Below are 27,971 nucleotides of genomic sequence, written 5' to 3'. Positions count from 1 at the left end.
TGATAACCCATTACAGGATTTGTAACAAGAACTGATGTCCACTATATAATAAAAATCACTTCTTAAATCATATCTCTAAAATCCAAAACACTGACTGATCTTAGTCTTTCAGAGATAACATCCAAGTATATTCACATCTCTAGCGGGAAAAATGCAGCTCTAAAAAGCCCATTTCTGAATGAAAATTTAGGGATTTTATTGGGAGCTGGTCACAAAGGCAATCTCTGCCTTACAACTACCAAAATTTTAGACTTCCAGAAAGAGAGCAAGTGCTCATCATAAATCACATGTGGAAATAGTCTAGACACAGTGAAACATCTGCATCAGTTAGGAATTGTTTCAGAAGCTTAGTTCTCAGACATCAGCCAAGGGCCAACCTTGCAAGCAGGCCCTCCTAAGCACAGCAGCCTTAGGCCTGCTATGTGAACTTATTTTTTATTTTTATTTTTTTAAAGAGACGGGGTCTCTTATGTTACTCAGCCTGGTGTCAAACTCCCGGACTCAAGCAATCCTCCTGCCTCAGCCTTCCATGTAGCTGAGTGGCTGAAACTATAGGTGCACACCAACATGCCTAGCTAGTAACTCTTCTAACATGTAAAATTAAAAGGGAAAAAAGGTAAGATCAAAAGAATCCCAATTTTTTCTTTTTGGGGGGTAAGTTTCAATATTCATTCATCATGTAAATGTTAAAACCCTGACAGTTAACTTTCCAGGACTAGGAAAACTGAATAGATCAATAAGTGCCTTTTTGCTGCCCCTTCTCAACAATCTTGGTTTTCAATTACTACTTAACTAAGTTATTTGGCTAACTCTCCTAGGCTGAAGGGCACTTGGATGAAGATTATAACTCAATCAATTCAGTGTCTAACACAGACTTACTTCTTCAACGTGCGTTTAATGCATTCAAAAGAAAGAAAAAATATTTTAAAATATTGTTATATTTAGGGATTTTTCCTTTCGAATTTTAATCCAAGATCTTCTTAGGTCCATGCCAAATTGTCCCCTTGAGAATGGGACGAAAAGAACCAAAGAACCCCTTGGTCCTTTTGGGTTATCTTCCCTTATAGGTTCTCAATTCAATGGAACATCTTGCCTTTCTCAAACTTTGTGAGAACTGACATATCCCTAACTCGGTCCATTATCGCACTCCTTGATTATAATTGCAATCCCAAAGTATAATGTGACATCTTTAGTTTTTTCCAAAATTCCTGTTACTCCCTTTTCATTAATCACTTCTTTTATAGTGGTGTAAATTAGCCTAGAGGTCCAGCATGGTGGCTCATGCCTGTAATTCCAGCAGTTTGGGAGGCTGAGGCAGGAGGACTGCTTGAGCCTAGGAGTTTGAGACCAGCCTGGGCAACCGAGTGAGACACCATCTCTATATACAAGAAACTATTCAAACATGGTGGTGCACAACTATAGTTCCTGCTCCTCCAGAGGATGTGGGAGGATCACTTGAGTCCGAGAGACTGAGGCTGCAGTGAGCTGTGAGTGTGCCACTGCACTCCAGCCTGGGAAGAAAGGTGAGACCCTGTCTCCAAAAAAAACAAACAAACAAAAACAAAAACAAACAAAAAATTGTCCTAGAGAAGCAGTGTACTGTTTTCCTCAAACTTCTGAAAAATAATCCTGTGATCAAGTCAATAATCTGACAAAAGCCTGAGCTGAATGAATGAGACTTCGTTACCATCATTACTAACTTTCTAGCTGCATCATTTTTTGTGATCACACAAAGAAAATCGCCATTTCTGGCCCAGGCATGGTGGCTCACACCTCTAATTCCAATGCTTTGGGAGGCCAAGGCGGGTGGATCACTTGAGGTGAGGAGTTCGAGACTTGCCTGGCCAACATGGTGAAGCCCTGTCTCTACTAAAATTACAAAAATTAGCCGGGCGTGGCGGCACGCACCTGTAATCCCAGCTACTCAGAAGGCTGAGGCAGAGAATCGCTTGAACCCAGGAGTTGCAGTGAGCCGAGATTGCGCCACTGCACTCCAGTCTGGACGACAGAGCGAGACTGTGTCTCAAAAAAAACAAACAAACAAAAAAAAAAACCACAAATATCTATATAGCCACTTCCTCTCATGGCTCTAAAATGTTTCCGCAATTTTGCAGCATCTGTTGTGCGTCTCTTGTATACTTAATAAGGGGTTATCTCATGTTTGTACACTGAGGTTCCTATCCTATTAATAGTTCCTTTGAACAACATACACCTTTTTCAGTAATGTTTCCTTTCCTCCTAGGCCTTTGTCCTTTGAGGTTGCGCTGACTATGACGAAATAAATCTTAAGATCTACTGTTTTTTTAATTGCTTTTAAAGTATGTATTGGTAACAACTGAAGCCATATATCATTCATAACTCCAATTCTTTCATAGCACAGATATGTAATGGGTGCTTACCATAGGCAGGTCACTGTTTACTGACTTAATGGGCATCATCTTTTATGCCATACTTGAGGACCTGAAGTGTAGACACTGCTTCATATTCTATGTACCTTTTCTCCTATTTTCAATTTTAATCTTCTAAATAAGAACAATACATTCTTCATGCAAACACATTCCTCTCAATCCTTAAATCTTAAGCATATGTCACTGATACTTATTTTGGAAAGAGATTTCCATAAAGAATTTAAAGACGTGGTTTTAGGTGCTGGTTCTGCAAGTTACCAAATACGCAATCATAAATAAACAGCTTAACTTCTCTACGCTTTCATCTTTTCATGAATTTAAAAACAATTGTAGTGTATAAGTCCCAATCCTACACTTGTCAGAATCAAATAAAAGCAAGTAAAAAAAGTAATAACAACAGCTAACATTTATTAGTGCTCAATATTTGCTGAGCAGTATGCTAAATCCTTTAAACATTTTATCATTTACACTTAGTCTTCACAATAATCTCCAAAAACAGATATAACTACTATTCCTACTTTACAGAAGAGGATTTCATGACTTAGTAAAGGTTAAATAGCTAGTTCAAGATCACAGCTGGGATTTGAATAAAAAATGGTCTCTAAAGCCATGATCTTAATCCCTTCTCTATTTTAGTTTGCAATCTATGCTAAGAGGTTTTGTTGATATTAAAGCACTTTACACATGCAAGGTGATTATAAATGTAGTTACTATTATTAGTCATAATAACACTAACAATAATGACATCAGGAACTTAGTAATACAATTTTTTTTTTTTTTTTTTTTTGGTCTTCAACATTTAGAAGTGTGCCTTTGAAAATGGTGAAGATGAAAGAGGACTTATACATATGTACATAAAACTAAAATCTCAGGGAGCTCCTCTAATCAATGCTCTAGGACAAGTACCCATTTGATGCAATAGATTAATGCAAAATACTTTCTTTCAAGGGTAAATATTATAGTGGGTCAAACGACTTCAATCCCACTTTAGAAAATTAATTATGTGACCAGAAAATTCCTTGCTATCTTAATCTTGATTTTCAAGGATTATTTTGTGATTGTGATGATTTGTCAACGTTTATTCAAAAGATGCAGTACACCCAGAATATTCAAGTTAATTTAAATGAAAAGGATACTATAAAGAAAGTCCTTTTGGCCAGGCGCGGTGGCTCACGCCTGTAATCTCAGCACTTTGGGAGGCCAAGGCAGGCGGATCACGAGGTCAGGAGTTCAAGACCAGCCTGGCTAACACAGTGAAGCCCCGTTTCTACTAAAAATACAGAAAAATTAGCCAGGCATGGTGGCGGGTGCCTGTAGTCCCAGCTACTTGGGAGGCTGAGGCAGGAGAATGGCGTGAACTTGGGAGGTGGAGCTTGCAGTGAGCTGACATCGTGCCACTGCACTCCAGCCTGGGCAACAGAGCAAGACTCCATCTCAGAAAAAAAAAAAAAGTCCGTTTTAGATTTCCCAAAACTGAGAAAAAATATCTCAGAAACCTTTCCAGCTCCTTCGTGGTTCACTAAGAAATCAACAATATCATGAAGACTACTTACATTTCCAAAGTATCTTGAAATACAGTGTCCTAGATAGCAGGCACAAGTAATATGGTTACCAGAAAGACGTACTCACCCACTACAAATTTGTAAATTGGCACTCTAGATAAGTGCTGTCAATAGAACTTTTGGCAATAATGGAAACGTTCTACATGTGCACTGTCCAATAGGTATCTTCTAGCCACAAGGGGCGTCTAAGCATTTGAAATGTAGTTAAAGTGACAGAGCAACTGAATTTTTAATGTTATTTCATTTTAATTAAACTAAATCTAAATTGCTACATGTGACTTGTGGCTCTGATATTAGACACTGCAGCTCCAGATTATAAATGACTCTTTGAAGTGGTTGGCATGAACCTATTCTCAAGAAACAATAACTAAATGAACTTAAAAAATCCAGCTCCTATTTAAACCTGAGATCTAGACCCTGGACCCACAGTGACTCCACAGAGGCACTCTGTGGTTCAACCTGAAACACCACCACATCTTACCACATCTTCCCTGCAACAGTGTTCACCTCTATACTCTACTCAACAACATTCCCATACCTATCTGTGTCACACAGAGCACAAAGCATTTTTCATCTAGTCATTACTTTCTCTTTGCCTCCTCTTAATCAAATTGACAGAAATTAAAGCACATTCCAAAGGCATCAAGCAGAGCTGATAAAATGAAAAGGAGACAGTGGAGAAGCATGCTTTTGCATTAACTTTTCATGTCTAAAGACATGGATTCAAATATAAATCAAACACTAAAGCTTGGTAGTCACATCCAAAACCCCAGGTGGATATGCATTCTAGTCATAAAACTCTTACAATATGACAAGCTGAAAAACAGAGCAGATGGGAACAACAGGTAAATTTGTTCAAGTAAGGCCCATGACCACCAAAAGCCTGGGTCATGGACAATGAAAGTTTAATAAATGCTCCAGAAGTCTGGTCTTCTATTATTTTCACAAATCAATACAAATGGAAAGACACTGTATACTAAAAATTAATTAGGGAAACTTAGAAATGCGAAAAAGAAGAAAATGGGGCAGGGGGTGGGGGGGTAATAGTTTATTTAAATTATTCATTTCTTTCTGTTCCCTACTAGAAGTCTAAGAAATTCAAGTTATAAAAAATAAGAATTAAGGAAAATGGTTTTGTTTCCTTTTTTCATACTCATTTTTCCTTAAAGCAAAACTAGGCATGTTCACAAAATCATGTAAAATCATGAGAGAGGTTAATTCCGCTAAACTCATCCTGAAAGGACTGGACTTTTAAAAATTGTCAAACTTGAAAAGCAGGCTTTCAAACTTCAGCTATTCATACTGTAATTAGAATTCAACTGTAATAGGTGAGCAATAAATCAGAAGAGGGTTAAGTCTGGCTTGTAGTGGAAGTTCTTTGCTTAATAATTATCTAACACTGTCTTTTCACAGGCCATTAAATAGTTAATCTTCATTTCACAGTCCTCTTGTCCATTATCCCTAGAAATCAAGACTGAAGTAGTTCTATAAGTGAGTAAACTTTCTTATACTGCAGTTTGAAAACTGTCACTATGCTACTTATTTAGGCTCATGGGTACCATGCATAGTAAAAATGCTTTGCTATTATTAAGATTTACGTATATCTTTTTAGTCTTAAGCCAACTGTCTCCTCAAAAATTAGAAACAATCATAGTAAATTCACTGGATGGAAAATAAAAGTGCAACAAGAAATAAACCATTTGGTTCTAACTACTTAACCCTCATCTATTTGAATACTAATTTTTTTCTTAAAATGGTAGCGTGAGAAATACAGACATTACATCTACCATCTCTGTTCCTTCTGTATGAAAATGGAAGCAGAAGGCATACAAATACTTTCCCATGTTTAAAAGTTTATTATACCTAACACAATTTCAAAATGTTTTGAGAAAGAGAGTGACAATCTAACTGAACAACTTTTTAAAATGTGTCATCAGAAAAAGAGAGCGTGAAAGACAACAGGCACTATTGTGGCACAACTGTAAGAACAAATTAAGTATCTAAGCATAATTTTAAGAATGTAAGTATAATAATAATAAATTCAGTCAAAATAATTTTAAGTTAAGAACATAATTTTAAGAATGTAAGTACCGAAGTATACTCTATCCGGTAAGTTAGTAAATTAACTAACTTAATTAATTTACTTACTCTCTTACTCTTTAGTAAGAGAGTAAATTAAGAGCATACAAGTATCAAAATATATTTTCTCAAGTATAAGGCAAGACCATGTTTTAGGTGAGGAAAGAGTTGTTTTTCAGGAAGCCTCTCTAAAAATTTAAGAAGCAAGCACTAATCAAACAACAAAATTAAGAGCAAAGCCCCATTATTCACATTAGGCAAACCCTATGTAACACTTTACCCTAGCCATACACATTGCAGAAAAAAAGGAATGACCTGCAAACAATACATTCAAAGTTGCAAATTAATAACCACAATTTTATTCTCTACTAAGATAATAACTATGAAACCCAGGTAGATAATCCTAATTATTTCCTATATCAGTACTTTTAGAATCAATTAAAGAGCTACATGAGACAATAAAAATCATCCATTCTAAACACCTGATTTTGCAAACTCAAAAATTATTTTCCCCAAGTTAGTAGAATGGCCAAAACTCTGACTCACAGTACAGTGCTCTTCCCACTATAATGCATTTCCAAGTGCCCAACCTTCCAATTCTGTCAAATCTTAAGACATCATTTTTAAAACATTTCTCTTCAATAGCAGCTGGGATATATAACAGTTCTGAAACCTCAAAAACCACAAGCAACTGCTATATCAAGAAGGGAATATCGAGTTAGCACAATACATCAAAAAATAAAAAGAGCTTCCTTCAAAGAGGGAGCAATTCCTTAACAATGCTACAAACAGGACGCATTTTTCCCCTTTAAAAAAGGAATTACTCATTTTGATGGTTTCTGTTTAGTCTTTGGGGAACATAAGTTAATACTAATGCAAGCTGTCACAGCACAGCAAGCTCAGATGTCTCCACTCCATTCAGAAGTTAAAAGTATAATTCTATTAGAGATGAAAGAATGTGGAAAAGAGCTAGGCTCCAATTACTATCAGGAGGACTGTAAGCTGCTCACTCTCATTAATTTTTATTCCCATTTTAAAGATTTACAAACCAATAAAAACTTTCTATGAACAATACAAACAGCACATAAATTTTAATAACTATCTCTTGAAAAAGTAGGATCCACTTGGCTACTCTAAAGAATTTAGACTGGGGATAATGATTGTTACCAATTAACAAAAACATAAGAAAGCTTCTTTCCTACACCTCACTGAGCTCTGCACATGCTTAGTCATCATTTCTAGAGTTGTTAATGTGCACAAATAACTAAAAGACAAATATGAACAAGCATGAAGGGTTACTGTTTCAATAATAAAAAAGGTGATCATTAAGTCATATCTTTTTTCTAGTATAAAATTCAAAAGATTAAAATGAAAAACATATACTATTAACATTGTGCTACATTAAAAAACCAGAAGTCCAACTGGGACTAATTCCAAGGATTATACTCCATACACTGATGCCTGAAAAATGTCATAGTTGTTACAAAAATTATTTTTTAAACCTTCCATCAAAAATAATTAGGGAAAAAAAATTAGAAACCTGATTTTTTAGGTGAACAGAAGCCTAAATAATGTGTTTAACAGAGAAACAATGTAGTTACATTGTGCAACTATTAAGCTTTATATTTCTTGACTCCGGCCATTCCCCCTCAGACTCAGAATTTCACCTACAATATGAATCATAATGGCTACTCTTAAAAGACAATTTAAGAGCTTTTTAAAAATATTATTCTTTATTCTTTTTTAATTTAACCTTTTTCATATTATAGTGAGCCACAGGCTATAAATGAATTGATTCTAATAAAATTTATATTAACTATTCAAGCTTTGTAAAAGGGACAGAGAGTAGCTCAAATGAAAGATCATCACTAAGATAAAGTCTTAAAGGTAGACATACGAAAAGCTTGAGACCTTTCCTATATCCCAGGTCAGAATGCAAACAAAATCTCAGAATGAGTAGAAGAAATGAATATTAAATTTTATTTAATTATGGATGGGAGAAACAGACAGACAATAGTATATTGGTCAATAGAGTTACCAGGTTGCTACAACATCATTTTTCCTTAAAAGAGCAATACAAAAGACAAAATGAACTTGACAAAAATTCTATGTTGAAGCATGAAGCCTAGCCAACCCAAGTACTTATTCTTGAAGATTTCTTCTATATGTGGGTAAAGGCAACAAGCTGTTAAAAGCTTAGCAGCAAAACTTCCTCCAGACATTAAAGAGGCACTCCTACTAATAAGACTGCAAAACAGAAGTACGTGTTATAACTACAAGAAAGTGTCCTAATCAGATAACTGTAAAGGGATCCTTAAACAGTATCTAACACAGTGCTTTGTGAAAGGAATTTCACAAAATAAATGACAGCGTTGCAATTTATGCACAGAATAGAATTTAGTTTTTATATTTCTAAGTGAAAACACTTGATTAAAACAATTTTGAAAGAAAAAGGTAATAACTTCATCTGCTTACAAAGAAACTTTATACTAGTTAATTGTCTGAGTCATCTTCACTTCCAAATGGCATAAGCTTCTCTAGCATGTTACACTAACAACTTTAAGGCTATGTCACCAGAAAAAGTGGGTGGTCATCTTGAAAATATCACCAATGCTCCACATTTTCAAACCTGACAGATTTTCGGACATAAGGTCACATATTGTATGATTCCATTTATATGAAATTTCCAGAATAGGCAAATCCATACAGATAGTAAGTAGATTAGTAGTTGCCTGGAACTAACTGCAGGGAGGAGAAAATGGGAGTGACTGTTAATGGTGCACAGTTTCTTTTAGGGGTGAAGAAAATATTCTAAAATTATATAGTGGTGATGATTACACAAGTCTGTAAATTTACTAAACCATCAAACTGTGTGCTTTCCAAGGGTGAATTTTATGGTATGTGAATTATATCTCAATAAAACAATTATTTAAAAGCTAGATTTAGATTTTTTTAAAATCTGACAGAGTTCATAATGTCAAGGTATATATACTACAATAGACATCAGTCAGAACTTTGCACCTGTTCCAAATGACTTTTTTTTACCTTGGCAAGGCGGCTCATCTGATCTTCTGAGAGAGTGCTACTTGTTCTGCCAGGAGTTTTTGTGGGTTCTGATCCATCTGCTTCTACATTAGGCCAGACTTTCAAGTCATGCATCCCTTGGCGAAACATGCTAGGGGAAAAGAGAATGTTCAGGGTAGAAGTAAATTAATACAGTTCATTACAGGAAATTTTAGATTCCTAAAAATAAAGAGAATTCTACACATGGAAATGTATATCTCCACTGCCAAGCCTGAGGCCCCCAATGGAATGTAAAGCAATTAACCAAGCAACTAAAATCCATGTCACACTGCTTTGCACATGCCATTCTTTTCTCCTCCAAGCACTCAGAACTATGACAGAGAATTCTACACAGAGAGTGGAAGGAGAGAAGGATGAGAAATGAGCACACACATTTCATCACTTTGGTGAAGATCTAAGGAATAACAGAGATCAAATTCCTAACCAACTGAAGAATGGCACATTTACAATGACTAAAATCAAAATTTAAATAATTACATGACTGTTTTCTTTAAATGACATTGTAGTAGACTATATAGTCAAACTGCCTGTACTTGAATCACAGCTGTGCTATTACCCACATAACCTAGGGTAAACTACTTAACCTCTCTGTACCTCAGTTTCCTCTTTTATAAAATAGGATGAAAGGACTTGTATCCCACAAGGTAACTGGAAAAATTAAATAAATCAGTACAAGTAAAAAGTACTTAGAACAGTGACTGGCACACAGTAAGTATTCAATAAATGTTAGCTATTACTAGTCTTTTTGCTGTACAAATTGATTTCTCCTTTCTTTTCCATAAAAGGCAAGTTCTAAAAGTGAATACAATAGTAGGTTCATACAAAAACATTTCCCATGTCTATATATCAGAAATTTAGCACATAGCCAGAATTCAGCCTAAGTTTGGTTATCCTGCTTCAAAGTGAAACAATATATAACCTTTGTCCTGTTTTTGTCAAAAAGCTACCAAGAAGATATAAAGATGAAACAAACTCATAAAGAGCTTCAGACAACTATGTGTTTTAATTATGCTGCTGCCAAGTTCCCATATTTCTTTCTGATGGGGAGGTTAAAGATGTTCTTCTGTTAATGTGGTTTCTTTTCAAAAAAATATTTTTGAACAAGAATTTTCAAACATAAAGTCTACTCAAACAGCATCTACTGAAAGCTCAATAAGTTATTTCTTACTCTTAGAAATAAAAAGACTATAGAAATTGCAATAGAAAGAAAAAAACTAGAAGTGTATAGATGGACAGGCAAATCTAAAGCATTTCATACATTTTCACATTTAATACTTTAAAAAAAAAAAAACAAGGTACAGGCTGGGCATGGTGGCTCACACCTGTAATCTCAGCATTTTGAGAGGCTGAGGCAGGCAGACCACTTGACCTCAAGAGTTTGAGACTAGCCTGGGCAACATGGCGAAACCCCATTTCTAAAAAATAAAAAAAAAACTAAAATTAGGTGGGTGCAGTGGCATATGCCTGCAGTTGTGGGGGGGCTGAGGCAGGAGGACTGCTTGAACCTGGGAGGACCAGGCTATAGTGAGCCATGTTTGCACCACTGTACTCCAGCCTGGGTGAGAAAGTGAGACCCTGTCTCAAAACTTAAAAAAAAAATAAATAAATAAAAAATAAATTGTCTCCTTAACTGCTAATGGTTTACATACATTTTTTCAAATCATTATTATAATGTTCTGGCTAATAAAAAATTTCTTCATAGATTTTCCTAAGGTAATAAAGATTTTCACTAAACATTATATAATGTGTATAAGTAAATGATGCCATAAATATTTAGATTGGGAATTATAAAAGATAGCTACAAACTCATGAGCACAATAAGATCAAAGACCATATCCGTTAAAAGGCCTCTAAAGTTGGCAATAAAACAGGTAATTCTAGTAACTGTATTTGCAAAAGCTTACCTTATGGGCCCATACAAAATGCATTGACTGGCTGTGATAAATAAAAATTCTCAATATTTATTTATCATGTTAAACATCAAAAGAAAGTTACAGTACAAAAACCACATACATACATGTCTCTTATAAAGTTAATTTTCTTTCTCTTTCAACTGAGATATAGATTCAACATTAAGCAGACCTGCTTAGAGCAGTCTCTAAGGAACTACGTACAGTGAAATGATAATATCACTTTAAATAAATATCCTTAAATGTACCTTCAGAAATAGCAGAAGGCTTCCCTTCCTTCTCTCTACCTTCCCATCCCCCAGTGAATACTCTGGCTGGCTGAACTTAACTAAATCAAAAATAAGCACATTTGGCAAGAAGTCAGTTTACTAAATGATTTAGGTGCCTTGGGATGGATCTAGAGAAGAGATTTAAGGATAGGGGACGTGGAGGGTATGGGTGATGCCAAGTGACTCAAATGAGCAAGTGAACATATTACTTTATTTTGACACTAATGGAACTTTGCAGAGTTACACAGCCTCCAGGTGGCAAGGCAGAAGATGCTCACAGCATCGTGTCCACTTGGGAAATTAAGCCAAACAGGCAAGACAGAAGAAACAGCACAGCAGGATCTCCTTCTGACTCCAGCAGAGGCCCCAGCAACAGCTGCTGTTGATATTCCAGCTTGCAGTGCCAAGCCACTACAGCACCAACTGCCTTGACTTCCAGGATTCACATTTAGGAACAACAACTGCAAGAGAAATCTGCAGCTTGCGTGTGGTTCTTTGCCAAGTCAACCTAACAATCAATCCACTCTTTAGCTACTTTGAAATTTCACAAGCTAGACTTCCAAATTAAGGACGACAAATTATTCTAGCCTTATCCCTAACAAATCAGTATTTCAATTATTAATTAGACTATTCTCCAAGAAGTTCTGCCTCATACTGACTCATGTAAACAAAATAGATATTACCAAACAGCAAGAGCTGATAGTCACAAGATTACCAATACTACAATACTAGATGTCTTGAGGATCACTTTTAACAGCTACTAAGTACACATCAGGACACTTTAGGGGAAAAGGCGAGGGATGGTTGGTGTTATTTCATTGCATAAGAAACATCTGAGGAAACTACAGTTAAAGGCAGCATTTCCCTAAGTTATGAGAATGGTAGTGGCACATGGCACGGTTTTTGAGGACAGGTGGAAGAAAATCTGCACGTGCTTCTTGCTGAGACCACCCAGAATACTCATATTGCCCTGTCTCCCTGGATGGCGGCACCATGCAGGGAAGTAGCTGTGAGCCAACAGCATAAGGAGATGTCTGCACTCTGCTGTAGCACCAGGAACATCCTGAACATCATCTTTCACAATCCAAAGCTGCACAAGAAGACCTGTAGCTGCTTAGGACTAGGAAATGCCTGGCTTTTCTCCAATGCGAGGCAGCTCACCCGCATGGCAAGGCCACAGGACAGAGAGGAAAAAAAACAAAAAGTTGTTTTAATTTCATAGGGTTTCTTAGAATTCCTTCTTCTGAGGTGAAGGTCAGTACAAGCGCCAGCACAGGGGGAACAGGAGTTGGTGATTTAGTCTTTTTGCACTCCACTCCCTCAAAATATCTTAGACCTATATTAAAATCTTACGTTATGTTAGTTATGTTTGGATAACTGCCCTACAACTATATAGGAGTTGAGCTGATTAAAAATGAAAATGATGTAAAGCCTGATCTTCACCTTAATCTGAGAGTGACTTGAATATTCGTGTATATCCGACTATGGAAAACAGAACCATTCTAAAGGACTTTTTTGCAGATACTGTATGCATATTTTGCAAATCAAATGAATTTCATATCCTTTGTATTCACTAGGGATTCTTTTGTTTCAATTTCTAAAATTTAATAGCATAGTTTTTGTCATTATATTTAGTCTTGCTATTACCCACTAATGTTAAATAATACTTGTTTTCCATGTTTAACAGGGATATCAAGCTTTTCTTTTAAAATAAGTGGAAGTTTAAAAAAAGTAAGTTGGGTTAAATAAAGATATCAAGTAAAGAACAACAGGCCAGGCGCGGTGGCTCACGCCTGTAATCCCAACACTTTGGGAGGGCGAGGCAGGCGGATCACCTGAGGTCAGGAGTTCAAGACCAGCCTGGCCAATACGGTGAAACCCCGCCTATACTAAAAATACAAAAATTAGCTGGGCACGGTGGCATGGGCCTGTAAACCCGGCTACTCAGGAGGCTGAGGCAGGAGAATCGCTTGAACCCAGGAGGCGGAGGTTGCAGTGAGCTGAGATCACCCCACAGCAGGGCGACAGAGAATCCATCTCAAAAAAAAAAAAAAGGGACAATATACTTAGTAAAGAGATATGAATGGAATTCTAAAGTGATAAGTAAATGACTCAAGTTGGAGAAATCAAGCTCTAAGTGAGATAATTTCACGCAATCAGTGCTTCTCTCTAACAGGTTTCATTTATATCGGGCATCTGATGTGTTCGGGACATGAAGGAGTGTAGGATGACCTATTTTCCAGTTAGAGTTAAGAGAAAACAGATGACTTTCCAAGATTCAAAGTCTTATTTTAGTTAATGGCAGAAAACAAATTTAAGTAACCACTCACTTATTGCTACTGCTCCCTTTATAGAAATCCTTGGGGTTTAATGACTTTTTAAAGTAGAATAAGTGCTACTGATTTGTCTTTAGGCACGCTGCCAGCTTGGTTTGGATGGGAGGTAAAGGAATTTTCCTTTCACTGGGATATACACAGAATTACAAATAAAGTGGGCACCAAGAGAAGGAGTAAAGAAGAGGAACGCATGAATGCACGTATAGTCGTATTAATAAACTATCACACAGGTCAGTTCAGTGCTTCTCAAAATGTGGTCCATAGGCTCCCTTTCACAGAATCACTCAGGATGCTTGTTTAAAATGCTGATTCTTGGGCCCCACCACAGACACACTGAGTTAGTGAGAACCCAGGAAGATGCTTTTCTCATAGGCTTCCTGGATGGTTCTTAAACACAGGTTGATCATTACTGATTTGATGTAGTACTTTTAAAAAAACATGCCAGAAGCCAAACAAAACAGTACCAAAAATCAATCTGACAGTTTAGATGTAGGCAGTTCATTTCACTGCATCTGTGGAAATTTCAATTGTCCCTCCCACAACTACATCCTAGTCAGAAAATCCTCTGAAACTAGATCCTAAAGTCCTCTAAAATGCATGAGTACTAACACAGGTGTTCTTATGAGGGAACCTCCTGTTGATATTCCAGAAGGTAAACCACTTGTGGTGAATCTGGGAGGAAAAACCAAGAGGAATGTCTGGTTATTTCTCAAAAATATTTAGCCACTAAGAAGAGCTGTACATTTTTCTTTTTCTTCTCTGTTGCAAACAAGCCCCTCCCTAGTAACAAAAAATAAGGGGTAAACACTCTGTAAAAGAAACAATACTGATTTAGTAATATGTCCATTCTGCTGTAACATGCTATTTTATCAAAAAGTATATTTTAAAACTGAAAGTTACAATGTTTCAGACTATATCTAAATTATTTTTCCTGTATGAATTTTAATAACAAATATCTCTTTAATAGCCACATTAAACTAAAATACCTAGGTATTTGTAAGCAACCAAGCTATTCCAAATGGGATTACATCTAGATTTCATTCATGAGTTCAGAAGCCTTTCTGACACACTCTATTCCTGGATAGAAAAGTTTAATATTATAAAGGCATCAATTCTCTCTTTAATTAACATATATAATTCAGTAACATTTTCTAACAAAATAACAGTGAGTTTTTTAATTCAGAAAATATTAAAATTTATCTGCCAAAACAAACCTGGAAATATTTTAAAAGAAAGACTAATAAGAATTATCCTTATCTAATATTTAAACATTTTATAATACTATCCTAACTGACAGAATAGCCCAGGAAGGATACCTAATATTTATTAAGTTCATTATAATATTTATTCAATACATAAATATATGATATAATATTTATCAGGCCCATTAAATGTATTTAGTAATGTAACAATCATAAACTACTCAATGAGGTAGATACTATTGTTCTTTCATTTAACATATGAAGACATTGAGGCATAAGATTAAATAATTTGCCCAAGGATACACAGATACTAAGCAAAGAAGCCAAGATTTGAAGCCAGGTAATCTACCACTTGCGTTCCCAACCACTATAGCACTATACACTATAATGCCTCTCTTAGACTTCAACACATGATGAATTGAGTATATAAGGATGCTATTTTAAAATAGCTGGATAAGATGGCTTATTTAATAAGCAGTGTTGGGACAAACATTCAAACCATTTGTTTTGGTTTTCTCTAAAAAGCTATTCTCACCATATCACTCCTTTCACAAAAGTAATTTTAGATAAATCAAAGATTTTAATGTAAAGGAATAAAAGCATGACAGAAGAAACCATTTTAAAGAATCTTAAATGGGAACTTCCTAAGACATTAAATTCACAATGCCAAAACTAAAAACTGATAGATTCAAGATAATAATTTAAAATCCATGAAGAGCAAATACATACTAATTCAAAAGAACAAACCAAACCAGAAAAGCAATATTTGTAACATAACCCACAAAGCGCTAATTCCATTCATCTACAAAGACTCCTTATATATCAATAAGAAAACGACAACTCAAAAAAAAAAAGCAAAGAATTTTATGATATGTGAATTATATCTCAACTTCTAAAAAGGACGAAGTACATCAAAAAGCAATTCATGGAAACATAAACACAAATAGTCAATAAACACTCCAAAATACGATCTTCCTCATACTTAATGATGTAAAAATTAAATAACATTTTTTAACTTTAAAGTAGACAAAAATTAAGACATTTGTAATATCCAGACAGATCTATACCATTTCACACTGAAAGGAACCAGAACTTCTTTCAGAGATTCCAGGTCTGGAGCAGAAAATTACCAAATGAGCCTGGAAAAACTTGTCTACCAGAAAGCAAAGAAGCTACCAATCACCACTAGTGTAAGGACATGGGGTCTACTTGAAGGGGCTCCTACTGACCAAAAATGAGATTTTTTGAGCATTATAAAGAGTAAAGACAGCAATGGACTAAAACACATAAAAAACAAAATGCACAAAAGCCATTGATCACCACCTTTGCAAGTTACTAGGGCACAAACTCATTAGTCTTAAAACTGGTAAAGGGAAAGAAAGTTAAAACATTTGTCTGTCTCCTGGAACCAATCCAAATGTCCAACAATGATAGACTGGATTAAGAAAATGTGGCACATATACACCATGGAATACTATGCAGCCATAAAAAATGATGAGTTCATGTCCTTTGTAGGGACATGGATGAAATTGGAAATCATCATTCTCAGTAAACTATCGCCAAGGACAAAAAAACACCGCATGTTCTCACTCATAGGTGGGAATTGAACAATGAGAACACATGGACACAGGAAGAGGAACATCACACTCTGGGGACTGTTGTGGGGTGGGGGGAGGGGGGAGGGATAGCATTAGGAGATATACCTAATGCTAAATGACGAGTTAATGGGTGCAGCACACCAGCATGGCACACGTATACATATGTAATTAACCTGCACATTGTGCACATGTACCCTAAAACTTAAAGTATAATAATAATAAAATAAAATAAAAAATAAAAATAAAAAAATAAAAAAAAAACATTTGTCTGTCTTTCCTATATGAACTAAGTAAATACTTGATGAAAGACCAAGTTCTTTAGTGAAAAATTCCAATTAGTAAATGCAGAATAATAATAGAATGTCACAAATTCTCTAAAGATAGACTGAGCCCTCTGTCCCAGGAGAAAAATGATATAGAGAAAATATCCTTTGGGACTATGGGATTTTTTTTTTTTAACAATAAACATCTAGTATTTGTAAATGTTTCAAAAACTGAATTTTCTATCACAATCATTAGCATCATTAGCAAATGATTTTCATCCTGATTTTCATCCTTTTTAATCCTGTTTTTCATCCTTTCTGTCAATATTATAAAAAAAGCAGATAAACCCTGTAACAAAGCAGTTATATGTCAAAGTCACTTTTCCATAAAAGCAAGGTTCTATTTCCCAATAACTTCTATTTTCTACTAGAAATCACATTACCAATCACCAACAGAAGAGCAATATAAATTGTATTTCCTAATCTATCTGTATATCCTATAGGAAATATATGTTAAGTTCAGTGTAAGGAATGATCAAATCATATGTTCCTAACTGGTTTACACTGGAGACTAGGCATAAACTATTAAAGCCTTCCCTCACTCCGAAAAAGAAAAGGGTCAGAAAGCTGCTACACTCCTACAGATGAGACCAACAGAATGCTTACCCATATTTTCCAAAGAGTGAAACCGTTGTTCCTCCTACAGGCACTGCTTTTCCGGGTCCATACACATCCCATATGGTGAGGGCCACTTGGGCATTCCTGGGCAGGTCAGGGTATTTTACTGGTAGTTTCAGCCATTCATTCCAGCTATGGAAATAAAGTTAATATAAATCAGAAATATATATATATATCTTTCTTTTAAATTAACAAACCACACAAAAAGTTTTGGCCGGAGGAAAAGGTTCCAAAAATGTTGTTAGTACTCTAAAAAATAATATGGCAGTCACCTCAATTTTGCTAAAGGCAACTTTCCATTTTAAATAAAAACATAATTGTTTTAATAGAGCTCAAGAAAAACAGCTCTGTTAAATTTTTTAATAAAGAAACTCAGAAAACACCAAGATACCAGAGAATATAATGGCGAAAAAAACCTGGGAAAACATTTCAACCTGTTAGAACTTTTTAAACAAACCATGATTTTCTTTAACCAATCTTCAAAACCCAATTTACATTATGAAGATAAAATAATCAAAATTACTCATACTCAAAAGCACTTCTGAGAATAAATCAGGAAAAAAAACAATCAAAACAAAACCTCAAAGTAGAAAATCTACTACCTTTATCACATGAAGTTACCAGACTGCTCCAGACAGATACGTGACTTCTTATGTGAGAATTTTCTGTTCCTCAAATGATTTCATTAATACTGATAACATTAAGCTATTAGTACTTTATGCTTTCAAAGCACATCTGTATGTATTCTTTCACTAAGGAATGTTTGTTAATAATAATATAGTTAATGACACCACAGCTTTTTTTTTAACCCTCTATATATTTATGTAAATTTTCTTATACATTTAAACTTCACACTGTATTCATTTGATAATTTCAACCCTCTTCAAGAGGCACTGGCTTTTAAATTCCAAAAGAATACTGTGCCAACAGTATGCCAAACTAATACCCAGCAGACACACAGAATTCTATTTCTGTTTACTCAAAATTATTTGTTCATTCAATGAACTTTGTTCATTCAAAGTTATTATCTAAGGGACATATCCTAGTCTATATTAAATCCATCTGTATTGCTAAAACATTTAACAAAATTTCCAAAAACTTAAACAACAAATCATTTATATACACCATATAAATTAGAGATGGCTATCAATTTCAAGAAAAAGGAAAGAGTTATTAAATCCTTTTCCTCTATGAAATAATTTTTTTAAAAAAAATCACATGCTTAAGAAAGCCAGTATCTACTACAGATAGGCTCAAACAACTAAATAAAATTATCTAATACTAGCCACATGGTAGGGGAGGCTAAAAAGAAAAACACTAAGCAGTGTCATCTTTTGCCAATGAATAAACCATAGAAGTTAATTAACACTGGCTGAAGTTGAAGACAACAATAAGCAATAACATCCAAAATAATATTTTAGATATTATCCAGATTTCTTTTTGGATAATATTGTGAAATTTCTTATTCTGTATTCTGTCCTTTAATGACTATGAGACAACACCAATGAACAACTAATCATTTGTCTCAAACCTTTTGCTATCCAACACCAGGTAACAACACCTCTTTCAATCAAAGCAACTGCACTTAATATGTTTTATATACTAGGTTTCTGCAGAAGAGTTATTTTGAAAAAAAAGATCCTACTTTGGGAGGCTGAGGTGGGCAGATCACTTGAGGTTGGGAGTTCAAGATGACCTTGGCCAACATGGTGAAACCCTGTCTCTACTAAAAATACAAAAATCAGCCGGGCATGGTGGCGCGCGCCTGTAGTCCCAGCTACTTGGGAGGCTGAAGCAGGAGATCGCTTGAACCCAAAGGGTGAAGACTGCAGTGAGCCAAGATCATGCCACTGCATTCCAGCCTGGCGACAGAGCGAGATGCCATCTCAAAAAAAAAAAAAAAAAGAAAAAAGAAAAAAATGTTCCTTCAGTTAAAAAGTTTGAAAACTGCTCTAGATATTCTAGAAGTTATAGAAAAATCTAGTCAGACACCAAAAAGGTATATATTTTGGACACCACTTTGTTCTCTTCCTCTTCACGAATCATCCCTACCCCATCGGCTAACCCTCATTAACCTTAAGATTATATTCACTTGGCAACAATCAAAACATCACAAGACTGCAAAGCCTAAATCTGGATGGTCCAATCCCCACCAGGTACCCCCATCACCGAATACCATTGTGCTAGCACTCGAATCTGATTAAAATACTTCTGAATCCTAACTTTGTAATTTTTGAATTAGATTGTATTATATGTCTCTCTAAAGCCATTTTCAAAACCTTTATGAGACAATGTGAAATATAAGTGTTCTTAAAAACGTAAACTACTTCCCTAAAGAATAACATTCACATAAGAAAAAAACTTAGAAATTTGCTGTACATACACCTAAAAATGAGGATTTACCTTAAGTGTAATTAAAGAAAGTACAAGTGTCCCTCATGGGATCTCTTAGTGTAAGACAGAATAGGACATGATATGATAGCCTTGAATAAATTTCGGATGAGTTCCTCATTATTAGAACTCTCACAACTCACCACCAGAAAGTCAGAAATCAAACAGATTTAAATAATTTAGAATCTCATACTGGCCCTAAAATACTATCTGAACTAAGGAACGCAAAAATTTGGATAGCAAGAGATCCCTTTATGATCTAATTTCTTCTTTCCCAGGTTTATAGAATATCTCTTTTAAGCAAATACTTATAAAGAATAAGGACTATTTAAAGTTTTTACCTCCACTCATTTTAGGATGGCAATTTTTGTTTTGATGAACTACCAATAAATTCAACTTTCGAATACTAAAGAGCAGGATGTATAAAATGAGCAAATGTTTTCTCTTAGTCTCCTAACGACTATTCTTTTTTTTTTGAGATGGAGTCTCGTTCTGTTGCCCAGGCTGGAGTGCAATGGCTCAATCTCAGCTCACTGCAACCTCTGCCTCCTGGGTTCCAGCGATTCTCCTTCCTCAGCCTCCCAAGTAGCTGGGATTACAGTCACCCGCCACCATGTCCAGCTAATTTTTGTATTTTTAATAGAGAGGAGGTTTCACCATGTGGGCCAGGCTGGTCTTGAACTCCTGACCTCAGGTGATCCACCTGTACAGTATTTTTGTAAAAAGCCTATTCTCGTGGTATTTTATCCAAAATAAGGTGTTTTTCTAAATCTATTGTCTACATAGCTTAGACATTTTAATTTCAAAGTCGTTTTAAATAATTTTAGAGTACTTTCAAGTATTTTCACAATTTAAAAACTACAAACTAAAAATTCAAAGTTTTAGAGATCAAACATGGGAGTTTTTATATTCTTGCAAATATAAAAACTAATGCAGAGAAGAGTTGGCAAATGGGAAGAGGAGGAGAAAACCTTTAATCTTCTAATGGAAAATTTGCTTTTGCTGTAATTTCCTTTTTTGTCAAGTCATGCAACAGAAGCCACTATACATTTTTCCTTACCAAAATGTTTTTGGCCTTCTAGACCTAAATATGTTTTAACTCTTTTGTGAGTAATAGGTGACCTCAAAAATCTAATTAAAGCTTTGAGCTCTGTCCCTGAAAAAGTACACAAAACACAAAATTCTGCATACACCTTCAGGGGTTTGCAGACTTCCTGATTCCAGTTTAAGAATCTCTGATACAATTAAGGAATTCTGCGCCATTGTTTTAGGTGTGATGATGATGATACTGTAGTTATGCTTTAAAAACAGATATACAGAAATACTTACAGTTAAGGTATTATAACATTTGAGGTTTGTTACAAAATGGTGAGAATACAAGATTGGCCATGAGTTAACAGTCGGTACATAACAGAAACTTAGGCGTTCACTGTATTATTCTATGTTTGTAGGTTTAAAATTTTCCAGAATAAAAATTATTAAGTATATATATATTTTTTACGTGTGTGTGTATATCTACATACACATACACGCATATCTATATACACATATATATCTATATCTATATACACACACATATATAGATATACATATATGTGTATATCTATATATGTGTGTGTATATAGATATACACACACATATATATCTATATATATATCTGTCTATATATAGACAGACAGACAGACAGATATCTCTCCACAAAAGACTACTGAAGAAATTACACCATTAAAATACGTGGTTTTGATATGGGCAGATCACCAGAGTTCAGGCTTCTGCTCTCTGAAAACCCTTTCCAGCTACACTGGGTGACACCTGGGACACACAGTGTTGAACCCTCTATGGCACAGTCTGGCTGTCCATGTGGTCACATCCTGTCTTCCATGAATACTCCTTCCTTAAAAGCATACAGCCTGTGTATCCTACACTGAGCCTACCAGAGTGCTGAGTAACACTCGCTGATCAAACATCAGAACTGCACTACATAGTCTATCAAATAAGAAGTGTCAAGAAGTCAGATTAAGGATCCACAATACTCTTCCGAAAAAAACAGGAACTTCATGTTCATTATATTTACCCTGCATCTTGACAAGGTCTTGCTAATGTGCCATGCTGAATAAACTATGAATCTAAATAAATTAGTTTCATATGTAAAATAATAATAAAAATTTTATCTGAACAGATGGCAACAGATCTATCTCTAAAAATCTGAGCTCCAAACATCAGGTTGGATAATATTTCAGACTATCCAGAAGTATTTATGCGTTCAAGAGCACAGGATGGTAAAGAATTTTAAAATGCCACAGACATGTTTTTGGTTTGGGTCATGTAAATCAGTCAAGTGCTTATCAAAATGTCAATATGCTAAATACAAACATAAATCCATTTCTATTTCAATTGCAGTTATAATACTGATATGCATAATACTTTATCTGAGTATGTTTCTACTTCAAATGATTTCATCAATTCCTACAGGTATTAAGAAATTCCTCTATAATCCTACTAAATTATACTTGCAGCATCCATAAAGAAAGGTAAGAACAGTCTGGAACATACCACATGCCAGAAAAAAACTTACTTCCATCTTGTACTAAATGCTTTGTAGGATGTTCTCACTGGCAAGGCCAAAGGCTTCCCTTCTGCAAAAACTTGACAAGTAACATAAAGATCAGAGCATGTCTCTTGGTATAGTCCTGAAAACTTTAACATTGGGTCTTCTAGGACAGCTTTATAACTCTTTTGTTCTCTCTTCCCTTCCAAGCTTCCTCTGAAAGCACAAGAGCAACAATGTTTTAGACATGAATTTTTTAAGCATGTACATATATACATAAGTACTAAGCATGTACATATATGCTTTAAGCATGTACATATATGCATAAGTACTAAAAAGAGTTTACCTTTGTGTTAAGGTATGCCACCTAAACAACATTTTCCTGTATATGAAATTAATGTTATTTTTATATATGATAAGGGTTTCTTAAAATCCTAACATACCTAATATCAGCCCCATCTTCATCAACACATTTCTCTATTTTATACTTCAGAATTTTAAACCCTGCCACCAACCCTTGATCTACCCTCTGGAAGTCACCAGCTTTCTAGGCCTTGGTTTCATTTTCTTCATTTCAAGTTGACCACATATTCATCTATTCTTTCAGGAAACATTTACTATAGGGGACGAAGAAGCCCAGAAGAAAGACAAGATAAGCAATACAGTATTACAATAAAATATTAAGTCATTGCTTCTGGGGAGAAAAATTTACTTTTAACTGCATGTTTTTATTCTACTCTTTCCATTTTTTTTTTTTACTATGCATATGCATTGTCTGATCATTTCTTTAAAAAATAGTGGTATAAGTCATAAATAGATATGCACAGGATACTATCACAGAGGGAGGAACATTTTTTAGACATCAAGATTACATCAGATACTGTGCCAGGCAGTTTATATTTTCTTTCTTACATAATTTTCACCATATTCTCATTTTATAAATGAGGAAACAGAGACTTACAAACTAAACTCATTATCCAAAGTCACAAAATAAGTAACAGAGCTGAGAATAAACACTAGGGCAGGGAGGCCAAAGCCAATATTCTTCCCATTACAGCAAGATAAATCAGAGTCTCAAGAGTACCTAGGCTGGCATGGGGAAGGGACTTAGTACCCCAGATAGATGTCTGAAATGATCCTGAACAATGCATGAGAGTTGAAGCAAAAGAAGCAGAACGTCATCCCAAAGGGAAAGGAGACAGAGTGAGACCCTGTCTCCAAAAAAAAAAAAAAAAAAAAAGGACCGATTTTTTGGCTTTTTGTTCATTTTTAATGTTCAAACATTTCAAAAAATGCATTCATATATCCAAGAAACACTGAGCATCAAGCTGAAGGAAAGCCCTTTATCAATACTGATCCTGTATAAACTACTAGTGGTGTATGCTATGGAAAATACCTTAAATGAGTGTATAAAGTATCATACAAAGGTACAAGGTGGTTGTTGACATATTACTTTTACCACCACCACCACAAACTAAAGTATTTGTCAGTGAATAAGGGACTTCTGAAAATAAAATGAAACGATCAAAAAGGTACATCAGACAACTGAGAAAATTTATCTATCACTTAGTGCAGGCCTTTGATCGACACATATTTGTTGAATATTAACTGAACATACACAAGAAATGTTTATTAATTATGGATGATGCTGTGGTCAATAATTTGTGATAGCTTTGACAACACTTCTACATGACCACCTTAAAAGGGACATAATTTCCAACTCCGTCTTGTGCATCCCTCGTCATTATACCGGTTCCATTATCCTCATCTCAAGATATCACGCCTTGACCTTTACTACAGCCGTGGTGCCCCAAAGTTTTCCTGCAAAGACTCTTCTCCTATCTTCTTGGTACCTTTGCAACTGGAAACCTCATCTTCGACTCACTCCCAACTTCCCTGACTAAACACTGCCATACTACCCAAAGATTCACTCTAGGCCTCTATCACCTCCCGTGCTAATACACCATGTGCTCATCTTATTCTCGACTATCGCATCTGCCTGTGTCTACCTCTCCATAATTTCTGAAGCCTTCATTCCATCCTACAAGCCCCGTTCCAAAATAAAGATCGTCCTCTTACTTACGACGAGACTTGATTTCTTAATTTACAATGAAATAGTAATAAACTCTCAAAAGGCTGAACAGCAAACACTTTAAAGACTGTAAAATACAGCTGAACTTAAGGGCTATTCCTACTGCTGTGCTTCTCACAGAGACCACGTATTAAATCCTTTTCCAAAAGAGCCCCTCTCCACGATCCACTCTCTCAAGCCTCCCTGGCTACAGCCCTCCCAGCCGCTCCCAATCTGGGCCTTGAGACGAGTCACGTACTTTCTCCCTCTCACTCCCAACAGGCCCCTGCCCCCACTCACTCCCAACAGGCCCCTGCCCCCACGTCCCTACGCCCCAGCAATCCCACTCTCTGTCCTGAGGGTTCTCTTACATCTTAAGCTGGACGTTGATATCCAGGTCACAACTATAGATGTAGTGAAACTTCTCTGCTTCCCCCATCGCACCGTCTGCAAAAGTACCACCTACAGCGGGAACTTAAGTACAGGAAAAACAACATAAATGAACCAGCTGACCCCCACAACACGGGAACTTCCGGTTCCGCCCTCGCCAGCAAGCCGCCAATCCACGCCAGTAGCGAGTTCCGACGCGGCGGAACTCCCCGCCGCCGAAACAACTCTTCCGCGCATGTGCACAAGGCGCCCACCATCTTGCTTAAGGGTAAATGTATACGGGAAACGGCTAATCTGGTTACATTCCAGTTTTCCTGTCTTGACAGCACTTTTTTGTTTTTAAAGAAAAAGAAACGCTATCATTTGAGCTTCAGCTGTACCTAAAACAATATGAAAGAAAATTCAATTAAAAAAGAATTATAACAGCTTTCACTGGCTGCCGGCTAAACAGGTTACAAGCACAAAAATTGGAATTTTACCAGGTTTAAATTCCAGTGGCCTTCCCAAAAAGTGTAGCACTAATTTGCTATCTCAAGCAAGGATTTTCTCTTTCTGCTCTAAAGAGTAGGGAAAGGACTAAATAGAGAATAAATAAATCTGGGTTTCATGTTTAGTGTTGTCAATATTTATGCTACTTTGGACATAATACTTGCGTGCATGTTTAAACTGGGAATATTCAAATTCAATGTAGTTTCAAGCCCTAACCCAAGTTAGAATCTAGAGTCCTCCTGTAATAACTATAGAACACAGATCTCTAAACCCTCTGAGCTCCTATAATGTTTGTTTTTATAATTATTATAATCTAAAATTGTAGTACTCCCAATTAGATTGAAAACTCTTGGAAGGTAAGACTAGCGTGCCATTTACTTCCGTGTCTTGCCCCCCCTAGCTGTCTAATACATTGCTGAGTTGAATACTTCCTACTTACTGGTTATTAATGATGATATTGAATGAAAGTCTCCATTTTCTATGACTTTATTTTTTTTTCTTTTTTGAGATGGAGTTTTGCTATTGTCACCCAGGCTGACACGATCTCGGCTCACTGCAACCTCCATCTCTGGGGTTCAAGCAATTCTCCTGCATCAGCCTCCCGAGTAGCTGGGATTACAGGCACCCACCACCCAGTCCGGCTAATTTTTGTATTTTTATTAGAGACGGTTTTTCACCATGTTGGCCAGTCTGGTCTCAAACTCCTGACCTCCAGTGATCTGCCTGCCCCGGCCTCCCAAATTGCTGTCTATGTCATTTCTTTTTTGGTTTTTTTTTTTGAGAGGAGTCGCTCTGTTGCCCAGGCTGGAGTGCCGTGCTGCGATCTCGGCTTACTGCAAGCTCCACCTCCCAGGTTCACGCCATTCTCCTGCCTCAGCCTCCCAAGTGGTTGGGACTACAGGTGCCGGCCATCACGCGTGGCTAATTTTTTGTATTTTTAGTAGAGTCGGGGTTTCACCGTGTTAGCCAGGATGGTCTGTATTTCCTGACCTCGTGATCCGCCCTCCTCGGCCTCCCAAAGTGCTGGGATTACAGGCGTGAGCCACCGCGCCTGGCCTATGTCTTTATTTCTAAGTGCTGCATTTTAAGACTGACATCACTAAAGTATGTGCAAATTAGCGTAATTAAAATGTTGAGGGATTAGAAAAAAAATATTTCCGAGAAAGGGTGAAAGGTGTGGAGCTGTTTAACCTGGAATGGGGGGAAAAATGGCTAATGCAGAATGTTTTACACAAAATAAGTTCTCAAAAATATTTATGGAGGCAAGAAAAGGATTTGGGTAGAATAAAGAAAAACATGATAGTTATCCTCCTATAACTTAAAGTTTAAACAAAAAGAGCACCTTTGATTTGTTCCTAAGAATAACTGCCACCAATATTTGGAACTTACAGGAAATGTAATTTCAACAAACAATACAAATTGAACTTTCTAATTATCAGAGCCATTCAACAGTAACACTGTTGTCACAAATATTCTGTTTAAGACGTAACTCCAGCAATGAGTTTGAGGTTTGATGTGAAACCTCAATCTTGAATAAAATATTGACAATGTGCAAAGGACTAAATTATCTGATCCCAGTGGTGAATAAATTACTTTCATTATATAATGGTATTCAATGTATAAACCTAAGATAATATTATATACATATACAACCAAACAAATTTACAAATTAAAATAAAAACTTCAAATTAACAATCTTAATATAATAGATAGTGGGATTTTTTACAGAAACTCTGTTGTTTGCAAAATGATTATGGAATATAGTGTTGACTACTCTTACGGGACTGATTCTTTGAAATTCAGCATGTCTATACTGCTGTATTCCACATGGCAATTCATTTTTCTAGCCTCTTTTTTCTATTCAAATAACTATGAACTCTTCATGAGTATAACCACCATGATGTATTCTGGCTTTATCTTGGCTACAACACGTCTTTTTGTTTTAAGCCTGCTTTGTCCTTTTCTCATTAGCTCATAACAATTAAAGTAATACTGATTGTTTCCAAAACAGTTGCAAACACAACACAGATAAAAGCATGAAAATCAAATGTCAGTACTTAGTTATAAGATACTCATTCACAGAACCCAAAATAGATTTAACTTTTTAAAGATTATCAAGAGAAAAAAAAACATTAAAAATGTATTACAGAGGGATCTCAGAAAACTTGACTGTAATTGTATTAAATATGTTAATACATCAAGGAAAACTAATGTGCCAATAAGGAGCAAGATTTTGGTAAGTCATGGAAGCATGGAAAGAATTATTATAGAAACCAAAACTGTCAGTGCCTTTTGTACCATAAGTCAGGGAAGTGTTGGTTGGTAGACTTGAGTATCAGAATTCAATTAACAAGGCCATCTCTGCAAGAGAAAAGGAAGCCTTAAGCATCTTATTTTGAAAGGAGAGGAATGATTTTTTCCTTCCCATGTGATTTTCATGGATCATGAATATAACATACGCTTATAATTATGGGATACAATTTGCATTGCAAGAGTCCACGGTGGCCTGTCTGCAGAAAAATAACTTATAGAAATAGGTGTTTTCTTGGTGTAGTAGGCTTTTCCAATTATTATTATATGATCCCATATTTAATTTTCCCTTGGAGTTGCAGTTTTGGCTTTGTGCTTCTTTTGCCATCTTGTTTCAATTTCTGTTTTAATTATTCTAGTAACCAATTTTAATGATGGCTTAG

The 27,971-nt window shown here is 35.8% G+C and overlaps 1 protein-coding gene across 5 annotated transcripts in view; it reads right to left on the bottom strand.

Moving 5' to 3' along the window:
- Nucleotides 1–24,985, bottom strand: part of PIK3C3 (phosphatidylinositol 3-kinase catalytic subunit type 3) — a 127,849-nt gene extending 102,864 nt beyond the window's left edge. Inside the window, exons 1-4 of one of the 5 annotated variants that reach the window (XM_002828181.5) lie at nucleotides 24,771–24,985; nucleotides 22,356–22,544; nucleotides 17,378–17,521; nucleotides 9,095–9,224 (exon numbers count right to left, since the gene is read on the bottom strand). In XM_002828181.5, the coding sequence (XP_002828227.1) occupies nucleotides 9,095–9,224; nucleotides 17,378–17,521; nucleotides 22,356–22,544; nucleotides 24,771–24,838 (531 nt within the window). In that variant the 5' untranslated portion in view covers nucleotides 24,839–24,985. Of the gene's footprint in view, nucleotides 1–9,094; nucleotides 9,225–17,377; nucleotides 17,522–22,355; nucleotides 22,545–24,770 lie in introns of those variants that run through there. The other 4 variants (XM_054537826.2, XM_054537825.2, XM_002828182.5 and 1 more) reach the window with 4 other exon arrangements.
- Nucleotides 24,986–27,971: the final 2,986 nt, after the last annotated feature.

This window comes from Pongo abelii, chromosome 17, assembly GCF_028885655.2.
Source record: "Pongo abelii isolate AG06213 chromosome 17, NHGRI_mPonAbe1-v2.0_pri, whole genome shotgun sequence".
NCBI classification, from domain to species: Eukaryota; Metazoa; Chordata; class Mammalia; order Primates; family Hominidae; genus Pongo; species Pongo abelii.
The sequence above is the reverse complement of the archived record's forward strand: the minus strand, read 5'-3'. Positions and strand labels throughout refer to the sequence as shown.